At 32.6% G+C, this 18,629-nt stretch overlaps 1 protein-coding gene and 1 non-coding gene across 5 annotated transcripts in view; both read right to left on the bottom strand.

Moving 5' to 3' along the window:
* The window catches only part of rdgA (retinal degeneration A), a 333,538-nt gene that overhangs the window by 28,629 nt on the left and 286,280 nt on the right, over window positions 1-18,629 (bottom strand). For all 4 annotated transcript variants that reach the window (XM_065510459.1, XM_065510457.1, XM_065510458.1 and 1 more), the window contains one exon: window positions 14,141-14,344. In XM_065510459.1, the coding sequence (XP_065366531.1) occupies window positions 14,141-14,344 (204 nt within the window). The remainder of the gene's footprint in view (window positions 1-14,140; window positions 14,345-18,629) is intronic.
* TRNAI-AAU (transfer RNA isoleucine (anticodon AAU)) lies at window positions 8,125-8,198 on the bottom strand. The gene has a single exon. It is a non-coding gene; the product is annotated as a tRNA-Ile (tRNA).

Raw genomic sequence — 18,629 nt, 5'->3', positions numbered from 1 at the left:
GATGACATGGGTTATGCTGGCTTTGAGGGCCGAGGTGGTTTGTGGCTTATTTGCTTACAAATGCGTCTTAAGAATATCCCACAAGAAAAAGTCTAACGGAGTCAAAGCGTACGATCTCGGTGGCCTGTTCACATCACATCCACGTGAGATGACCATGCCCTCAAATCGCTATTGAAGAATGTCCAATATTGAAACCACATGTCGTTGGTGTCTATTTCATTCAATTCAGGTCAAAAAAGTTGGTAATCATCAACCAACTTCGTTTTCAAAGAAATATGGACCGATGACGCCGCCAGCCCAAAACCCTCACCAAACAATGACTTTTTCGGGATGCATTGGACGTTCTTGGATCTCATGTGCATTGGTATCGTCACAAATTCAACAATTTTGTATGCTAACGTACCCATTCATCCAGAAATGGGCCTCATCGTAAAATGGACGACGCGCGGAACGTTGTCCACCCATTTTGATAAAACAATTTTATCATTTTATCAACAATATTATGGCTGCTGTCAACGTTCGGAAGTCCCTATTGGAAGACCCTATATATACACACAGCAACGTACTAGTACTATGATTACAATCACCACCACAGTTATACAAACACTGCCACAGCTTCACTTTCTAACAAATAATGAATATTAATGAATGCTGAGGTTGTGTGAGAAGTTGCATATTTTGTATATTTGAATAAATCATTTCTGATCCTAACAAACTTTCTAGAATTATTATTGTTGTTATATGTGACCTAATGTCAATTTTCATTTTGCATAACCATACCTAAATAGAACCTTATATTGTTGCCTTGTGTTATGACAACTTTTGCTCCGAGGAATAAAAACCCCATTAACATACATCTCTCGTATCTAAGGCAACAATATAAATAAACATACTAATTGCCTTAAGTTTTCCGTTTCCGTTTCTATTTCATCATGTATGTACATGCGAGAACAAAATATATTTCCATACATCAATGAGTATGTTTTATTTGAATGATTGTGTTTAATTTAAATTTACTTTGTGTATCCTGCTAAAAACATACATACATGAGTTCTAATCATCATCTTTAGCTTGAGTATTAAAGTACTCATGTTTGATTTAGCTTTATTAGTATATGGTACAAATGTTGCACGGACACTAACTAATTAGACTGCTGCAAATTTGTAGGGAGAAACAAAGTTTTCATTCATTATAAGACAAGCCGGATTTGGTCAGTTTTAGATCATTGTCATCTGTTTTAGTTCTCCATCTAACAGCGGATTTCTACCATTGTATGTCTGGTTACTTTTTTGGAACTTTGGAAAGAGTTTAGCATTATTTAAGTATCCATTTGAAGACCATCAGTCTTATTTTCTCTTTTTGGACCAGCACCCCCCAACATAGGTTATGGGGGAGAAAAGTGGGAGTAGTGTTCCGGACATTCGATTTGAACTTTCCCACATTGTTCCACATACGTACAGTACGGTTAATGAACGAATTTTCCCTATAGTGTGTTGTGCGATTCACTGGCCAATCGACCACAAAAAGATGTGTTCTTGATGAAAGTTTCATAATTTCATCAGAACACATACCGATAGAACAGTGGAACGCATCCCACATTGCGACAGCTCCAGTGAATCAATAGAGTACTGTCACCAATAATCACCTTCGCCCTCTCCTGTACGCTGTCGAGAAGTTCCTAAATAGACTTTGAAACACCGGCCTATACATGGTAGTTGTATTCCATTTTCGGTCGGATATAGGTGCACAGAGAAAACAGATTCGTAGTGGCAACCGAATTTGATGCTAATCGAATGATCCTACCTTAGTTATCGAATTTTACAGTTGTGGCTACACAATTTTAGAAGGAGTAACAAAAGTTTGGTTGCTTTATTCTTTTTTATCAACTGAGTTTCTGTTGATAGAACCGAAAAATTCTATGTGTGCAACCGAATTATTCGATTGGCAACAAATTCGGTTGCTACCACGAATCTGTTTTCTCTGTGTGGTGTAAATATTCAGGAGTAAGTAATTCCTACACCGTTTCAGAAATCCGAGACACTTGAATGCTTCTTTCGACACTTGAAAAATGCGGACATCCCATTTTATTCTCATGCCCAGAAGCGTCTGAACGTCTGATTCCACAATATTTATACCACCCATAAATACAGATGAAGCGACATGGTTTCTATTCTGGATTTGACCGTTTCTACTGTAAGTACTCTGATATTCCGACAGTGCCTCTAGAACTGAAATCACCTGCAACCACTGAGGACTTGGAAAGCGAAATGATTTGCCATATTCGTGCCTGTCAATGTAATAGCTTTGAGTGCTTAACAATATTTTTTGCAGCCATCGGTGTACCTCATGGTTTCTCGGGAATTCCGGTGATATTGCGATACTTTACGCAGTGATATTTACTCTTGGTAAGATATTGAACAATCATTGATGTCCGGGTCATCAACCTGATTGCAGAATTAGGTACTTTATATTTAATCTCTAAATTGAACGGTAATATTGAGAGAATTGCCTTTGTCGAGGTGATTTCCTCATGGTTCTCAACTTTATGCGAGTTTGTGGCAGCAAAACTATCATTCTTAAAGGAACGAGAACGATATCAGTAATGACTATCGCAAACGATTAATAAGTGACAGCGTATCCTCTGGGGTTAATAGCTAATTAGATGCAATTGCTCTGCCAAAAGTTCTTAACCTTGTATCAATAAGTATGATTGCGATAGCCTACCACTACTCCTACGTGATATCTTGATGTCTAGAGATCTCTTCCTTGTAAACAGATATAGTTCAATATTTTCCGGCTTAACAATTGTATGATAAGTCTAGAGCTCTTTTGAAAATTATAGAAATATAAAGCTTCGCCCGGTAGCATTTAATAATGTTAGTTCTTCAAGTTTCTCCAACCCACATACACCTGCCTGTTCTTATTTATTTGCAAATAAAATCTCTAAATTTGTACCGCATACTTTAGGGAGCTTTTTTATTACAGTTGACTGGACTCAAAAAAAAAAGAAAATTCCGAGTTTTACCCGGAATTTTTTATTTTTTTTCTTTACAAACCATCTCCTGAAAATTTCGAATCGATTAAAAAAAATCAGCCAAATCGCTCCAGCCGTTCTCAAGTGATGCCATTACATACATGGACCATTTCATTTTATATACATATATAGATATCTGAGAGAACTTAAATAACAATGAATAATTTATTTGGGATTTGAATTCTGCTGATTTTTAGAGAAAATTAGGTTCTCTTTTATTCTACTTCTGAAGATGATATTGGGAAAGTTTGCGATGTTATCGCTGATGACCATTTGGGCTCTTTTAACCACATTTTTAATCATTCTGACGAGAACTTTGAGTGATAAGTTCTTGCCCTCTTATCGGATATTTCTTTGAAGAGCTTCCAGGTTTTGTGGCTTGATTGCTTGAAAAAACTCCAAAGAATGAAACAACGAATTATAAATTATTCAGACAAGAACTTCGGGCCTCGCACTCTTGTCGGATATCTTTCAGATTCTGTGGTTTGTTTACATAAACTCGTGACTTCACAAAAAAATTCAAAGTTTGATGTCTGGAGCGATCAAATAGGGCTAAAAATTGAGTAAACACATCGTACAAAAGGTACACTGTTCGCTTGCTGTGTTTGCTATCCCGGTGACCTGTTGGAACTACATGACCTTCAGTCTTAATTCATCAAGCTCGTTGATCATAGTTCTACATAGCTCACGAAAACATCAAACATCTCCGAATTAAATGTCACATCAAGTTATTTTGAATGTTGTAGTGGATCTTTCTGGAATATCCTTTATTCCTGGATCCGCAGTAGCCCAGAATTGCAAAATTTTGTTTGTTTACATATACGTTAAGGTGGAAATGAGCCTCGTTGCTGATAATAAATTTCTATCAAAAATCGTTGCCTTTAATGTAAATAAATAATCACTTATATTCCGCTTTCTTGATAAGAATACGGTTCCATAGATTGTTGACGCGTATCCGGTATCTGTTTGGAAATATCAAAACCAAATTTACCAGCATTGCTACCAGCAATTGCAAAAGTCATAACATCTGCCGATTGGACGAAATATTTTGGGCCATCTTGATTTGTTTCCTTTTACATCCACATTTCCTTAACTCATGCACCGGACGGTACGACACTTATCAACAATATTCGATCATAAATTTATTTGTTCAAAACTTATTCATGGTAAAATATTGATTTTTTTCAGGAAATTGCAGGCAAACCACTTGACTTTGCACCCGTCTAATATACACGAGCAATTGAAATTGACTTCCAAAATCTGTGTTTCTCTTCAGCCATCTCCTAAATCGGTATTGTTAAGCATATGTTTGTAGCTTAAGTGCAAATGTAAGTGTACGACGTATCGTATCGTATGCACGTACGTGCCTGTTTATCTGTGCTTGTGTGTTATTAGTTCAATAGTTTCGAAATCCCTTGTACGATACACATAAACTGTTCTTGTTATCCTTTTGGGGATTTTAACTAATTTATAGATTGATTAAAATCTTGTTTCAACACAGAGCTGCATACTTAAATAATGCAGATGAGGCAGAGAGAGAGAGAGAGGAAGGGAGTTGAAACGCAATAGAAGTTTATCTTGAATAATTGCTGACATTTTAAACTTGGTAAATTAATATTACGTTGGGAATTAAAAGGAATACTACTTGAGTTTGTAATAAATTACATCGAAATGATATTGGGAAATTTTACTTAAATTAACATGAACTTATTTTGCATTTAAATAGAAAGTGGTTTAGTGATGGATAATAGTGAAGGATGGAACTGAAGTCAAGTACGATTAAGTTGTTTTGAATAACTTCTGTTTTTGTATTAAATTTCAAATGTAAGAGCATAATAACAAATACAATACATAGAAAAACAAGTTGTATATATATTCGGCTGCACCGAATTTTATATGCGCTTCAAAAAAGTATACTAAAGATTGAAAATATTTGTTTGGGTGAAATAAAATGTATTTAATTTATCATTATTGTCTATGTTAATGGCTTACTAATCCAGATAAAGATCAAACATAGGTAGATATAGTCGTAGTTTTTTGCTTTTTGCAACCGAAGCTGGACTATATCGGATATATCAGTTATTTTAGGGGCTTTAGAAAATTTATGTCAAAAAATTTTGAAACATTTGTACAATATAAATTTATTAAAAGTGCTTGATATGATGAGTATCCCAGAGAGAGCATTTTACATCGATCGAAACAAATAGTAGTCGGACGGAGCACGGTCTAAACTATAAACCACTTTATGCTAAATACTTTTTAACAGGAATTGCAACATGTGGTCGAGTGGTTTCAAGTCTAGGCATTTTTCGTCCAATGCTCGCTTCAAACGAATCAGTTGCCAGATTTCAGCAGCTCATAATATATAGAACCCTTTTGATCCTACCAAATACAGAGCATTACCTTAGCGCCATGGATATTTGGTGTCGATTCGACTGGTTGGCCGTGCTTCACATACGATCTCTTTCACTTCGGATTATAGTAATGGATTCATTTTTCATCGTAAGTAATGAATCGGTGCAAAAATGATATTGTTACGTTTTAACCTTTTCAAAACGCTGGTTTATTTCCTTTAAATAAACCGGATACTTTTGATTGCAAATAAAAGCCGTTTAGTAGTTTGAAAATGGTAACAACTCTTTATTTATTCAAATGTACAACAACAACAGAATAAAATAGTCACTCAATGTTTTTTATACACTTTTGTAAATTCGCAGAAATACAGACACAATTTATAATGTACAGGTAAGCCTCCATTTACGCGGTACTTTATTTACGCGAATTCGATATAACGCGAACTCAAATTAGCAACCATTTTTTCAAATACGCGACTTTTTTTACACGATTTTTATATAACGCGTCAACAATCAACAAAACACAAGCGAATAACAGATTTCTTTTTTGAAAACTTCGTTAATTTTTATGAATTTTTTGTTATGTTTTAATCTCTTTTACGTTTTCTATTTAACGCAATTTCTTTTTTGTTATGTGACTGATGTATTGTTTTACGCGATATAAAAAATTATTGGTCCCACAAAAGCATTTAGTTCTAAACTAGAACCTCTTTTTACGCGAATTTGATTTACACGCTATTTTGTTGGGCCCAACAAACCGCGTAAATGGAGGCCTACCTGTACACGAATTTACTTGAAAAACACAACACACTTTAAGGCACTCAGTTGATGTTTATTCGAAAAGCTTCTGTGATAAACTGACTCACGACTGCAACCTCTGCCACTATTTATAACACTGCCATCTGCACTCTAGATTGTTCTTTAACTGTCAAAATTCGAATATTCTAGATCTTACTAATACATACGCCATCTGTGGTGTACTTTCTACAATGTTCTTTAACTGAATATTCGAATTCGAATACATCGTTGCCAACTTACGATAAAATCAACTGAAAGCTTTTATTTAATAATGCCCACAGATATATTACAGTTTGCTATTACAGCACTGTTATTTGAAAGCATTATGCTACTTTTAAATCAGCCCTTTAAATCGTTATATTTCAATTCAAGTACAATTTCGTAACAATATTCTTTTATAGCGTTCAAGCAGCATTTCGGACATGTAAAATTGTCTTAAATTTTTATGTTACCCAATTTGGATGAATCCTGCTTCTCGCAAACGTGTTGAAATTGCTGCTTGAGTAGCTCCCAATGATTTTACAAGCTCTTGTTGAGTTTTACAACAATTTTCATGGAGTAATGCCTCCATTTCTTGGTCTTCAAACACTTTTGAACCGCACAAACCATCTCTCGCACGTTGAAACTGATGCAACGCATACGCCATAAGCGCCGGTGAGCCATATCAGTTCTAGGAGACTGTCCCGAACTAGTGATTTTACATATCCTTTATGATGACAACTAGTTACATAACTAGCTACTTGACTAGTTATCCTTTTGGACTATTAACGCTTTGGATTCACATACCAGTTACATAGAGTCAGGTAACTGACCTAGAAAAACATAGACTGTACAATAACCAATTGTTTGTAAACAAACCTTCCTCCGACAATTCTCTAGTACATTACTTCTGGTGGGTAATAAAACTACTTTTTAAAATGTACAAAATAAACGTTTAAAGTGACTACACTCTAGGTTACTTAGAGACACTAAATTGATTTCAGACTATTGCATGGGATGTCAGTATACTTAAGGAAAAAATAAAATAAACTGTATGAGAATTATATCAACAGAATTTGTATAAAACCAGTTTGTACGAATTACTCACAAAAAATAGCTGTACAAAATAAACGTTTAAAGTGGCTACACTCTAGATTACTTAGAGACACTTAAGTGACAATTGTCTTCACACTACATTACCTGGGATGTATAAAATTACCAATTGACTTTTCCTTGGACTACAAAGAACACATACAGGTAGCCTCAAAAGTGAGTATACACCAAAAAATATTTGATTTTTTTAAGATAATGAAAATCCTAAAATTTATTCATCGATTAAAATTTTAATGTTTCAGTTTGTGGGACATTGAGTTGAATAATAGATTCGGTTGTGAAAAAAAAAAGATTTAAGTCGGACTATAATGATTTTCATGAAAATCAAAAAATTCGCGGGTGTTTACTCACTTTTGAGGCTGTGTGTACGTGTCAAATGACCCAAAATATATAAATTGGAGTCAGCCAAGTAATTGGACATTAGTGAAAATTACTGTCTATAAGGGATACATTGACTAGAATTTAAATGGGAACTGCTTGAGATATTGAAACAAAATTGTATTGCATTTAATGTGACGGTATGTAATCTATTAAAGTTAGATTAAAACTTATCTTAAAATTCCCCACTCTCCCCAAATTATAAATTATATTAATCCAATCCTCTGTATTTCAACCCGTAATGCTTCCCTAATACCTAATTATTTTTGTAGTTTTAATACTTATATTTTTTACCATTAAAGTTACACTGTACTAGAAAATCGTAAGCAAATCTACATTTAGTTTTTGTTTGTACTATTTATTATATTTCAACAAATCTGAGTATAATGACCTATTTATGTCTAAACATTCAGTTTTTCTTGCAAAAATAAAAAACAAAAAAAAAAAATAATTTAAAAAAATTCTATGTGGCCCATGAGGGGATCGAACCCGCGACCTTCGCGTTATTAGCACGACGCTCTAACCAACTGAGCTAATGGGCCAGTTGGCTACACTGACACTAAACCGTTACATGAATATTGTGGACATTTAGAATGAGAATAAACGAAGCAACACACATCGTAACACAAACGAGTACATACATTTCATTCTACACTACTCGTAATATTATTCGGACAGACTTTTCGTGTTTTATTTTTAGTAAATTTATATTTGTTTTATATAGTGTAGACACACTAACAAACTGACAACTTGCTAAAATTAGAATAAATAAACAAAACTACACACACAAAATAACAACAATATTTCACTACACAAAAAAATCACAAGAAGAAGATGGAAAAAACAATAACAACAGGCAGAAAAAGCAACAGAAAGAATACAAACAACAACACAACACAACACAATTGAGTAGTAAGTGAGAATCGATAGCAATTTGTTTTGATGAAATGACAACAAACTGTATGTGCGAATGTTGGATGCAACGGTCTGTTTGTTTTGTTGAATGTCGTTGAAGAAAAGCAACGAACAGAATTTAATGTAAAATTTCTTAAATCTTAAAATTTAACAGGTCTGTGACATAAAATATATTGATGTTTTTATTGTAAAACATCACTAGAACAACAATACAAAAGATAAACAAAAATATAATAAAGTGTAGCGGAGCGTATTGAAAAACAATGAACAATAAACTGAGAAATGAACATCGTAAACTAAATAAAATAAAACAATCGAAAATAAGAAGAGTGTCAAGAAAATAGTGAAATTGAAGATGTCATGAATAAGTGAGATTTAAAGGTAAAATGATTTATTGTTGCTTTTATTGTACAGATTTATATTATGTACAATTTAAATATGAATTAGGATTACGATTTTGAAACAACAAATTGACAACCCCTAGGTTAAATGGCATCAGATTGAAGCCAGCAGTTTTAGTTTGACAACTTTTAATGCAAACGGAAGATAATTGGTTATTTTATATATCCCATGTCTTCTAGTATGAATTCAATTGTCTCTTTATTATCTCTAAGTAGTCTAGAGAGTAGTCACTTTAGACATTAACCAGAGGTGACCCTAATGAAAGTTAAAATCACTAGATATCTACTGTGTAAAATACCCAGTACATAAATTTACCTAAAAGGCAACTTAATATTAATATAAAATCAATATCTACGGCTAAAAATTGCCAAATATTTTTACTTAAAAAGTAACTAACCATTGATAGGTATCTATTTGTTGAAATCACTGGAATAATTTAAAAAAATTAATGGGTTATAACAACAAAATTACCACACCGTAGATTGAATGGTATCAAACTAATAGCTACGTATGCTAAATTGCTTGGAAATTATCCTGGAGTCTTAATATCCAATATTTACTCTATGTTAAGAGTCCAATGTGGCTATATATTAAAGCAAAAAGTTGAATCAAGTGGGAAATTGGTTCGAATGAAGTAGTAAAGAGAAATATTTCGTATTAGTCCCACGCGAACGTGGATCATTGAACGTGTTATTTAGACTACTGCAATTCTGATAACAGTGGTAATGCGGTCTACGTCATAGAAAGCAGTGTTCGCCATGTCAAATTTGTTGAAAGTGGAATTGATGGTGAGATAGTTGGCTCTAAAAACTACATTAATGTTAAATACAGGCGAAAGCACTAAGGATTTTCACTTAATATGGGGATTTCCATAATTATCCCAAATATTCCAAACTCTACCCTACTGCTGGGATTCTTGATTAAAGATTATTTATCGAAAGATATGAGATTAAATCATTAATATTCTCTACAGGCTAAGAAATTGATAGTAAGAACAATAGCAGGTCCCTTCTCGATATCTAGATTAATCGACAAATACGAGACATTCTAAGGTCCCTGATCCTTCTTTAGATAAAAACAATGATAGAAGATTAAAGGATTTCTCTTTCAAATAACGAACTAGAACATCAGCTGGAACTGTATGGACTGACTCAATTCAGGTGGTCTAATGAACCTACTGTATTATTCCAAGGTTGATATGTCGCATTTACGCTGCAGATCGAACGTAATCACTAATTATAATCTGTCGTGAGCATATAAGGATGCTGCTATCTAAAATATCTAGACAACATAGGGGCCAAGATATGAGTTCTAACATCCAATGACAGCTATATAATTTGGCTTAATGAGGAAAATAAGAAGACATTGTCTCAAATACTTTGTCAATACCCAGGTTTAGGATTATGAAGCAGCTATACTAGGAGTTTGCTAACTTTCAGGTCTGAAAGGGCTGAACATTTGTTCATCACATAATCTGATTGGTTTAACATGGCAACGGCTCGGGAAAACTGATCAAACTGTTGCTTACCTCCTAAACCCAAGTGTGCTGCATGAACAGTTGCATTTCAGCTGACCTAATGAACGTATTTGTATTGTGTTCTGGACTATTCACGAAGCTGGCGGAACAAAACCACTTATTGTAACTGCTGAAAGAAAAGAATACATGATTTCTACTACTTTTTCAATACCCATCTTTGGAGAATATGAGGAAGCGAATACTAAGAGTGAGCCTTTTTCATTAGTTGACAATTTATTTATAAGTTAATCTAGTTGTTTTAACTTTGCAACGACATGGTAGAACTAATCAAACAGCTGCTTACCTCCTGGGTAACAGGATAGATCATTTATAAGTATATAGCCCAATTGAGCTGTCGATCTCGCCCAATTGCGATGCTGGTATCTAATATAACTAGACAACTACGAGATGGGCAATGACTGCTATAAAAGTTGTCATAATGTGGAATACTGAGCTTTAAATACTTTCTTTATACCTAGGTTTGGAGGTGACCACTAGGAGTTTGCTATCTTTCAGGCCTGGAAGAGCAGACATTTTGTTTATCAGGGAATCTGATTTCTTTATCATGGTAACGATATGGCAGTACTGATCAAACTATATGTACCCAAGTGAGCTGCTTGAAGTTTTGCTATCTTATAAACCTAACCTAAACATTCTAATCGAATTACGTAGTATTTAGCTCCTGTTCTGTGTTTGGGTCATTTTGTGTTTTGTCATAAGCTTGTAATCCTCTTAATGATTTCATAAATATATAATTAATGTTGACATTTCCTTTGGAGAGACTTATCGATCGACAGTAGTGGGACCAAATACTTCAATATCAAGATCCCAAATGTCGAGCAGTTTCTGTGCTGTAGACTTATCCTATTCAGTATTGCAACATCTGCGTTTATATTATGCGATCATATAAACCAGTGGCTATTCACTACAGCAATTAGATTCTGCAGGTGTTTTCAATCTTCCTTCTTTGTTTATTTATAAAGAACTAGATATTTCTTGTTTCAGTATAGATGGGTTCTCCCCTCCATATCCTGTTAATAAGGAGTTAAAAACTCTGCGATATAATCCAATCCCCTAGGTAATTCGTGGAACCCAGGTTGAAATTTTCACCATTTTCCGAATTCTTGAATTCTTAAACAGGATACATTGATCGCTTTGTTGACAATAACAATTCGTATAACCTGAGATACTGAATGTGTTCAGCGGCTAGATTTATGTAGAACTGTAAAAGTATTGAGTATTTGGGTACTGTCTATTGTACTAGTTAATCAATACTAATAAAGTAACTACTCAATACTTTCAGATTCAATAAGAAAAAACAAGTAAGAGAGCTATATTCGGATGTGCCGAATCTTATATACCCTTCACCAAATTATACTTCAAAATACAAATTTTAAATATTTTTAGGTAAACAAAATACATTTTTTTTTTCCAAATTTGTTTTTATAATTTTTTGTAGGAAAAAAATTTTCGAATTGTTATTTCAAAATTTTTTTTTAATTTAAATTTTCAAACATTTAAATTTAAAAATTTTTTTTTTTATTTTTTTTTTTTTTTGTTAAAACAAATTCGGGTAAATTTTTTTTTTTTTTTTCGATTTTGACCCATTGTAGGTCCAACTTACTACGTCTTTGCAAAGGTCTTTGAAATATCTATCATTAGATATCCATATTGTCTATATTAATGACTTAGTAATCCAGATATAGGTCAAAAATAGGGCAAACATCGAGGTTCTCCTGGTTTTTTCCTCATATCTCAGCCATTTGTGGACCGTATATCTCAGTCACACATTGACATTGTATGATAATGAAGTGGAAATGCCTAGAGCTAAAAAAAATATAATTAATGAATACTTCCTGTCCAAATTTGCTATCGAAGGTAAAGTAATAGAGAATTAGTGATTTGTAGATAAATATTAACTATTTTTTTTTCATGCTAAATTGTGTCTTATTTCCGACTTTCTGGTTGAATTTTCCGTTTTGGTGTATTTCACGGATAATATTTTTGCGGAACATTTTAACCCCATAAATCCCTGTTTTAATGGTGTTTAAAACAGGGATTTAATATTTTTGCGGAACATTAAAATAAGGACAAAAAGACCCGTGCCTTGAGGATTTAGAGGGTTAAAATATTCTACAAAAATGCTCTCCGTAATATTTTACATAAATTTGCTGAACATATTTTATACCTAAAATGTAAGGATCACATGGTTTCTTATGCCGATTAACAATAAGAATGTACCAGAGTTGAACTTTAACCCTCCTTCAAATGAAATTCAGATGTAAACTTTCAAAACGTGTCTTTTTATACCCTACACCACCATAGTGGGGAGGCTATAATGCGTTTGTGCAGATGTTTGTAACGCCCAAAAATATTAGGCTAACACCCACCTTAAATCACTTTCTGAGTCGATTAAACGATGTCCGTCCGTCTGGCTGGCTGTCCATGTAAACCTTGTGCGCAGAGTACAGGTCGCAATTTTGAAGATATTTCGATCAAATTTTGTACATATTATTTTTTCGTCCCAAGGACGAAACTGGCTGAAATCGGACCATTATTTCACCTAGCCCCCATACAAATGTCCTTCCGAAATTGGACTTTATCGGTCATAAATTAATTTAATTTATAAATGTATCTCCACAAATTGAGCTCCAAATAAGTTTTATATATACAAAATTCATGTCACCAAATTTTGTTTCGATCGGTCCATAATTAGTCATAGCTCCCATATAGACCCGTTTCCGAAAATCACTTTAACGTGCATAAATCGCTTAAAAATGTTGGTATACTCACAAAATTCAACATAGTTGACTTTAATATAGACATAAATCACACGACCTAATTTCATGGTGATCGGTCCATAATTGGTCATAGCTCCCATATAGACCCGCTTCCGAAAATCACTCAAAAATATAAATTATTGAAATTTTAAAGGAAAAATGTTTTTGCTCTTTTACTTAGTGTAGGGTACTTTCTTACTTGTTTTTTTTTTTGCCGCCTCTATAAAAATTTATTGGTCGGACCTTGTAATTTTGGAAAAAAATATTTGATTTTGTTGTATAGTGTTATAAGACAGACTTTACTAAACGGCTTCTAAGTAATGCATTCGGTATGTAGTAGACATTACCAAAAACTTGACAATGATTAGGAAATATTCAAAAACTGTAAGTTACCATTTTTAACGTAACTTACAAACAAATAATGAACAAGTTTAAATCATATATATTTTAAATATAGACTATATTGAATATTTTAATTATGTTTTAAAATATCTCCTTTATTAAAATGTTTCTTTGAAATGACAGGTTTGTTAGAATTATCTTTCTCATCTTCCTTTACATTTGTGTGCTGCGTGTGTAGCCATTTGTCAACACCAGCACATCGCTGTAGATGTCACTTGTTTTAATTGTATTTAAATATTTATGAATTTGAAAACAAATCCATTATACTCAATTAATAATATTTATAGATTCTATTAATATTAAACAAATATATGTATATGTAAGTACAACCACTATTTATTTAAATATTGTTTTTGCCACAATTATTTTGTTTGTTTAAAAATAAAATATTTTGTTTTGAATTTAAATTTAACCCTAAATAAAGTGTCATTGACAGTTGGTATCTCTTTAGATTTAATCTGGCACTTACCTTTCCACATTGTTTACATTTGCCTTTTTCCATTTTCCGATGGACCCAGTGATGATGAGTAACAGTTTGTTCCCTGTATTGTCTTATACCTACATCTCGATATGTTGGCTTACAAGCTAATTGAGTCTTTTCATTGGCCATTGGAATGCAATTTTGATGCGCAATTATTTGGCATGCAGAGCACTTCATGCGTTGTCCACTTTTCTATTAAAAACAAAAAAAGAAAAATATGAATAAAATTTTATAATTTTCTGCAGTATTTTTAAATTTGCTGTTTTTTGTTTACTGTTGATTTGTATTTGAAAAAAAAAAACAAAAAAATAAAAATTATTTTTGTTTTCGTTTATAAATTATAATAATTCTACTACGGCTGATCGTTCTGATCGTTCATATTTCATGCCGGTGGCTATAGTAGATATGTGTGTAAAAATGTTTGAGATATTGTATTATGGTGTTTGACTGGCTGGCTGGCTACGTTTTGCTATGAATTCTTTAAGGAAAATGAGGTAATTAAAATTCCTAAATTATTTTCAAAACATTTTCAAAATAGTTCATTTTAAAAATAGTGTGAAAATATTTCAAGGTTGACAATAATATTTTCTCATGATTTCCTTTCATAGAGTTTTTATAGAAATGTTATATTTTTGTATTTAAGTGCATGCAAAATTATGGCCATTTGGCATCTGTCAATGTGACAGCAGTCTGTTTTATCTTCTAGTGCAGACAATAATGCATACATTCTATTTCGTGTTTTTTTTTTAATTTGTTTAAATTTGGAAATATTTATTTTTTTTAAGAAGATTTAAGAGGAAAAAGAGCTATGGCTCTTGTTTAAAATCTTTTTTGTTAATTTTGTCATATAAATATGTCCATTTATGTCATAAATATGAGACTTACTGCTTATGTTTTGAGCAAACCTAACGAAACAACTCAAAAGCATATAGTTTAAACTCCTCAACATTTCGCAAATTTGAAAGCTTTGAAAGCTCACATTCACCCCTATCGCGAATCAATATTTCACATGAAATATTTTCCCTTTTCCTTTTTTCGTTCATCAACTTTGTTCACGTGAAAAAATTCCCCATGTTGTGAAAATTTTAGATGGAATTTTGTAAACAATAAACTGCTGTTACGAACAAAATCAACTATTGTGAATGTAAAGTTAATCGTGATATTCCCGATAGCAATTTTCCATTCGAGGGAAATGAATATTTCATGGGAACAAAATTTCACATGTTATTGCCGATTGGGGTGATTATTGTCGTAGGAAATGATCGTAGATATGTCTAATTTCTTCATAGTCTTCAGGAAAATCAAAGCTGGGCTAACGTCCGTTTGGCAACATTTCAAGTTTTGTCGCTAGAAGAAGAAGACTATTTGCATTGGATTTACATACCTCTTCTGATATACTCAGGTTATACGCCGCCTGATGTGAAAATATTGAATTATATTTGGGGCTTTGTACTCAACAAAAATTGTCAAGACAGTGACAGCTGTCTCAAGCCCAATAAGTTTCATACTTCTTATAACCATTTCCCTGGGCCAACATATCTTCCTTGAACGATTGTCAAATATGGGAGTGGAATTTAATTCCCAAGTTTCTACTCACATTCAAAATGTTTTCACAACCTTCACGAAATTAGTACTAGATCTTATTGAGAGTCATAAGCTTAGGACATATTGACTGTATGTGAGTGGAACTAATGCCTTGGCATGTTCAATCATGTCTCAATTGTATGACAAATCACTTGTAGATCATCTAATATAAGTTTCTGAACAGCATCGACACAATAAACCTTCACGAAGTTATTCCTGAATGTTATTGAGTCAAATATTCTTATTAAATGTATCCAAGTGGAATTAAATGCCTGTGTTTGGATCAATTTCATGTTAAGTAAAACACTTGAATAAATTTTCTTAATAAAAACAAGTAAGAAAGTATGGTCGGTCAAGCCCGACCATATAATACCCTACACTAAGTAAAAGAGCAAAAACATTTTTCTTTTAAAATTTCAATAATTTATATTTTTGAGTGATTTTTGGAAGTGGGCCTTATATGGGAGCTATGACCAATTATGGACCGATCACCATGAAATTAGGTCGTGTGATTTATGTCTATATTAAAGTTAACTATGTTGAATTTTGTGTGTTTACCAACATTTTTAAGCGATTTATGTACGTTAAAGTGATTTTCGGAAACGGGTCTATATGGGAGCTATGACTAATTATGGACCGATCGTAACAAAATTTGGTGACATGAATTTTGTATATATAAAACTTATTTGGAGCTCAATTTGTGGAGATACATTTATAAATTAAACATTTATGACCGATAAAGTCCAATTTCGGAAGGACATTTGTATGGGGGCTAGGTGAAATAATGGACCGATTTCAGCCAGTTACAATAGGCTTGGTTCTTGGGCCGAAAAAATAATATGTACCAAATTTTATCGAAATATCTTCAAAATTGCGACCTGTACTCTGCGCACAAGGTTTATATGGACAGCCAGCCGACCAGCCAGACGGACGGACGGACATCGTTTAATCGACTAATCAGTAAGTGATTCTAAGTCGATCAGTATACTTTAAGGTGGGTGTTAGACTAATATTTTTGGGCGTTACAAACATCTGCACAAACGCATTATACCCTCCCCACTATGGTGATGTAGGGTATACAAATTTTGATACAAATGTTAGTTTTAGAAACTCAATACATAAATATGTAATAAAATCTTTATCTATTAACAAAACTCAATGAAATTTTCAATGTTTTTTAAATTTGTCATTCTTAATAACAAAATATAAAAAAAAACTTGTTAAAAGGCCAAAAGTGATCCCGAAGTTCCTAAAAATTAGAGCGAAAATCCAAAAAATTTTATTTTTTACAATCTTGAACATAGGGTCCACATTTCCTTTGGGGCTGGGAAAATACTTTGGCAATAAATAGAGAACACATCAATGTTTCCAAAGCTGCTTTCCGTTTTCTGATTCCAGCTTTGAGATTTTAAAGCATGTGACCGAAATTTGAAATTTTGATAAAAAAATAGGTCAAATTCCGAAGGGCCTAGGGACGATATATTCGAAAAATAGAATATATTTTTTTATACCAGAATGTTCTCCGTAGAGATACCTTACAGAAAAACATAAAATTGTTGTATGTTCTTAAAGAAAGTTTTTTTTTTTTAAATAAAAAAGAGTTAAGTCACCTTTTCGCCCAAAAAACAGCAAAAATCTAATATTTTTTTAATTTTTATATTTTGAAAACCGTTTATTTGCTCTGAAATCTTTTGTATATTATTAGTAATTTAGTTGTCTAACGAACAAAACAAATTCCAATCCATTCGGTCCAAATGTTCGTCCTATATCTTTAAAAAAGCGGACCAAAGTATATCAAAATTTTAATTTTAAAATTTCGCTTTCCAAAAATATGAAAATCTTTAAAATCAGTGTTTAAAAATTTTACATGTCGCCCCTGGAGCATTTATAGGGCCCATTTTAAAATCTATCATGCATTTTGGAACACCATTTATTTAAAATTATTCTCTGAGCAAAATGTTTAAATAAATCTTTGAATTTAAATAAATTTATATTTTTTCTGTTTTAAAATAAAACACTACTAAATTTCATTTATCCTTCTTATCTAGTTGCTTGGTAAATTTTTCACTTATTAATATTTTACTATAACTCGACATTAATTAATGGCTTTTTTTGTTCGTAATTTGTAATAAAAGACCATTAAAACTTTTCTTAATCAGTAGAAATAAAATAAAAAAGTCATAATTAATCTTAAAGTACACACTCGTTTCAACAATTAAGTTCTTAAGTAGATTCTAAGAGTTCAACGGAAGTAAATGTAAAATAAATAAGGCTTTACAATGAATTTATATAAAATAAAAAAAAGATTATAAACAATTTGCTAAATATTTCATACAAAAACAAGAGCTATATTCGGCTGTGCCAAATCTTATATACCCTTCACCAAATTATACTTCAAAATAAAATTTTTAGATATTTTTAGGTAAAAAAATGAATTTGTTTTTCCAAAGTTGTTTGTATACCCTTCACCTTCGTGAGAAGGCTATATGTAAGTTTGTCATTCCGTTTGTAATTTCTACATTTTTCATTTCCGACCCTATGAAGTATATATATTCTGGATCCTTATAGATAGCGGAGTCGATTAAGCCATGTCCGTCTGTCTGTCTGTCCGTCCGTCTGTTAGTTGAAATCAATTTTCTGAAGACCCCAGATATCTTCGGGATCCAAATCTTCAAAAATTCTGTCAGACATGCTTTCGAGAAGTTTGCTATTAAAAATCAGCAAAATCCGTCCACAAATATCGGAGATATGAGCAAAAAACCGTGACAACCTCGATTTTTGACCTATTTTTGATCTATATATGGATTACTAAGTCATTAATATAGACAATATGGATATCTAATGATAGATATTTCAAAGTCCATTGCACCGATGTAGATAAGGCTATAGTAAG

Source organism: Calliphora vicina, chromosome 4 (assembly GCF_958450345.1).
Source record: "Calliphora vicina chromosome 4, idCalVici1.1, whole genome shotgun sequence".
In the NCBI taxonomy this organism is placed as follows: domain Eukaryota; kingdom Metazoa; phylum Arthropoda; class Insecta; order Diptera; family Calliphoridae; genus Calliphora; species Calliphora vicina.
Note: the sequence above shows the minus strand (reverse complement) of the source record. Positions and strands in the feature narration are given on the sequence as shown.